Consider the following 2,983-nt stretch of genomic DNA (forward strand, 5'->3'; position numbering starts at 1 on the left):
ACCCCTCTTTTGTTCAGTTTTGATTTTGTTTCTTCTTCCCTTAAAGCCTGGCTGTCACACAGAAATTCTTAAGCAAAAGCTGCAATTACAGCACGACAAAACACTAAAAACAATGGTACATGTGTGGGGAACACACAAGGTAACAGCTAAGGACAGATTTTCTCAGATTTGGAAATTAATTTAAATGCTGTCATGATACATCGACTCAAACCCTTAAATCATCCTCCTCCTTTACTTTTTTACTGGAGTGTATCATCTAAGCTACTACACCTGCTTAGTTATTTAGAAATTCGCAAATATTCAGTAAAAACAGCAAAACTTTTTGAATTCAGAATCTCTACAACAGCCGTATCATTCTCTGCTCTTCTATAAAAACTAGTCTCATTATAAAAAAGGAAGCTAAGTCTGTAGCAAAAGCTGACAGAACACACACTGCACACTAAACCCTTTAAGTGAGATTTCATAATATGCTCTTCATGCCAAGGGAAGTTATTAATACCCTAACCCACAGCATTCACTAGCTTGTTTGTATCACAAAGTGAACCATTTCTTTACAGAGTATTTGAGGAAATAACTGCTCAAAGTGACTTTATTTTTAAATCTCAAAAACCAGTTTACTAGAATTTTGAATGCGCACTTGATAATCTTGTATTAGCTGATGGAGAATAGCTACATTATAAGAAACATTGAAAATGCAGTAAGTTGTAACATTATCAACGGGAAACGTGACATTGCTTAGACAAATAAAATACACCCCCACCAAAGGCAAAAAATGCAACAAAATCTAACTGCAATGAAGACAAGAATTTTCAAGTATAAATTTTCAAGAGTAAGTTACATTTGGCATGTTAGAAATTTTTATATATATTAAAAGGAATTATACACTAATTGCAATGCAGTGCTTTCGCTAGAAAATCCCCTTTAAAGCTTCTGTTTTCACAGCACGTAATTCATACTGAATAAAGTGGGGAAATCATCCAGTGCCAGATGTCTGAGAACATCAGTAAATTCTTTGCCAACTAAAAAGGAAGAATTTGGTCCTTTACTACCAGATTTCGATCAAGTATTTAAATCAGTGCAAGAGCTCTGTATGGGAACATATTTCAAAAGTTCTCCCAACACACAAACACCGCAGGAATCCAAGGACCTGCAAAGGCAAACAATCCTCACATGCGACTTTTCTTGGTGCTGCAAGAGAAGGTTTAAAGTAGAGATGCAGGATCATTCTTCCAAGAACTGAGAATGCAAAAACTCTGTTTTCAGCCTTTCTTGGCATAACCACAAAACATTCGGTCATGAAAACACCAAAAGGAAAGCTGGTGACATCAGAAAAAGCGAGATTGTGGTTTGAGTAGAAGGGAATCTACTCAGCAACACCGGTGTTCGTGTATTCACCCCGCGATATACGGGGAGGAAAGTTGCGTGCGGGCTGTTTTCTGCTCACACCGGGCTCTCGGAGCTACGTTCGCATCGGTAAAACCCGGCGGGAGGTGCGGGGAGCACGGCAGCGCATCCACGCAGGGAAGCGGCTCGCCCGAAAGTGCCTCACCGAGCGGGCAAACCCCGCCGGGCACCGCGGCCACCGGGAACGGAGCTCCCCGGGGCTCCCCGGGAACGGAGCTCCCCGGGACACCGGGAACGGAGCTCCCGCAGGGGACCTCGGCCAAGGCAGCACCACCGGCCCCGACGGCCGCGCTCCCCCGGCCGCGCTCCGAGCCTGCAAAGACGACACGAGACCGGTTCCTGGGTAAATGGTTTATGTAAGTAATAAAATATTTACTATAACATAAATAGAAACGTACCCTCGCAGTCTACATTGGTTTTGCAATAAGAGATACAAACAAAAACCGAAACCCCAGGGAATGGACCGGACTGAACCCACCAACGGGAGGGTGCGAGCTCCGCGCACGGTTAGAAATAAATAGAGACGGGCCGGGAAATGGTTTCGAAGCGTCCCCCCGGGCGGGCCGGGCCGGGCAGAGCGGGAGGGGCCGAGCCGGGGGCGCCGCCGCCTCCCGGCCGCGCGAGGAAGGGAATAAATTAGAGATCGCAAACCTTTGGCTACTGCTGCGGCGGCCGCTGCGGCTCCGGCGGGCGAATAAATAGAGCGCGGGGCGCGGAGCGGGCGGCCGGGCCAGTCTGAGAATAAATTAAAACGCGTCCCCCGCTGCCCGCGCCCGCCGCGCCGCCGTCGGGGCCGCGGGGGTCCGGGCAGTCACTGCACGGCACCGGGCAGCGCGTGGTGCAGCGGCGAAGTGTCCGCCTGTGCGTAAACGTCCTCCATGGGGGGATGCGGGACCCCGGCCGGCGTCATCCGCTTCTCCTTCTGCCGCCGGTTGCAGAACCAGACCCGCACCACCTCTTTCTCCAGCTGCAGGGAGTCCGCCAGGGAGGTGATCTCGTGCGCCGAGGGCTTGGGGCACTTGAGGAAGTGGTTCTCCAGGGCGCCCTTGACGCCCACCTCGATGGACGTCCGCTTCTTGCGCTTCCGGCCCTGCGCCGCAATCTTGTCCAGGTTGGTGGGGCTGCCCGTGCTGGAGTCCGTCTCCTCCAGCCACTTGTTGAGCAGCGGCTTCAGCTTGCACATGTTCTTGAAGCTCAGCTGCAGCGCCTCGAACCGGCAGATGGTGGTCTGCGAGAAGACGTTCCCGTACAGGGTGCCCAGCGCCAGCCCCACATCAGCCTGCGTGAAGCCCAGCTTGATCCGCCGCTGCTTGAACTGCTTGGCGAACTGCTCCAGGTCGTCGGAGCTGGGCGCGTCCTCGTCCGACGGCTCGGGCGGCCCCAGCGGCGGCGGCGATGCCGCCAGCTCGTGGCCTCCCGCCTCCTCGGCGCCCAGCGGGTCTCGCAGCCCGTGGTGCAGCGCCGGCGCCGGCGGGCCCAGCATCCCGTTGAGGCCCGCGTAGGGCTGCGCGTAGAGCAGCGGCTGCCCCGACGGCGGTGACATGGGCGGCAGGTGGTGCGCACCGCCCTGCGCCCAGCC

General features: G+C 53.0%; 1 protein-coding gene across 1 annotated transcript; it reads right to left on the reverse strand.

Moving 5' to 3' along the window:
• Positions 1-583: 583 nt before the first annotated feature.
• On the reverse strand, positions 584-2,977 carry POU3F1 (POU class 3 homeobox 1). The gene has a single exon (XM_033519582.1). It carries the CDS (start codon positions 2,945-2,947, stop codon positions 2,216-2,218), a length of 732 nt encoding a protein of 243 aa, XP_033375473.1. The 5' UTR covers positions 2,948-2,977; the 3' UTR covers positions 584-2,215.
• Positions 2,978-2,983: the final 6 nt, after the last annotated feature.

This window comes from Parus major, chromosome 23 (genome assembly GCF_001522545.3).
Source record: "Parus major isolate Abel chromosome 23, Parus_major1.1, whole genome shotgun sequence".
Taxonomy (NCBI): Eukaryota; Metazoa; Chordata; class Aves; order Passeriformes; family Paridae; genus Parus; species Parus major.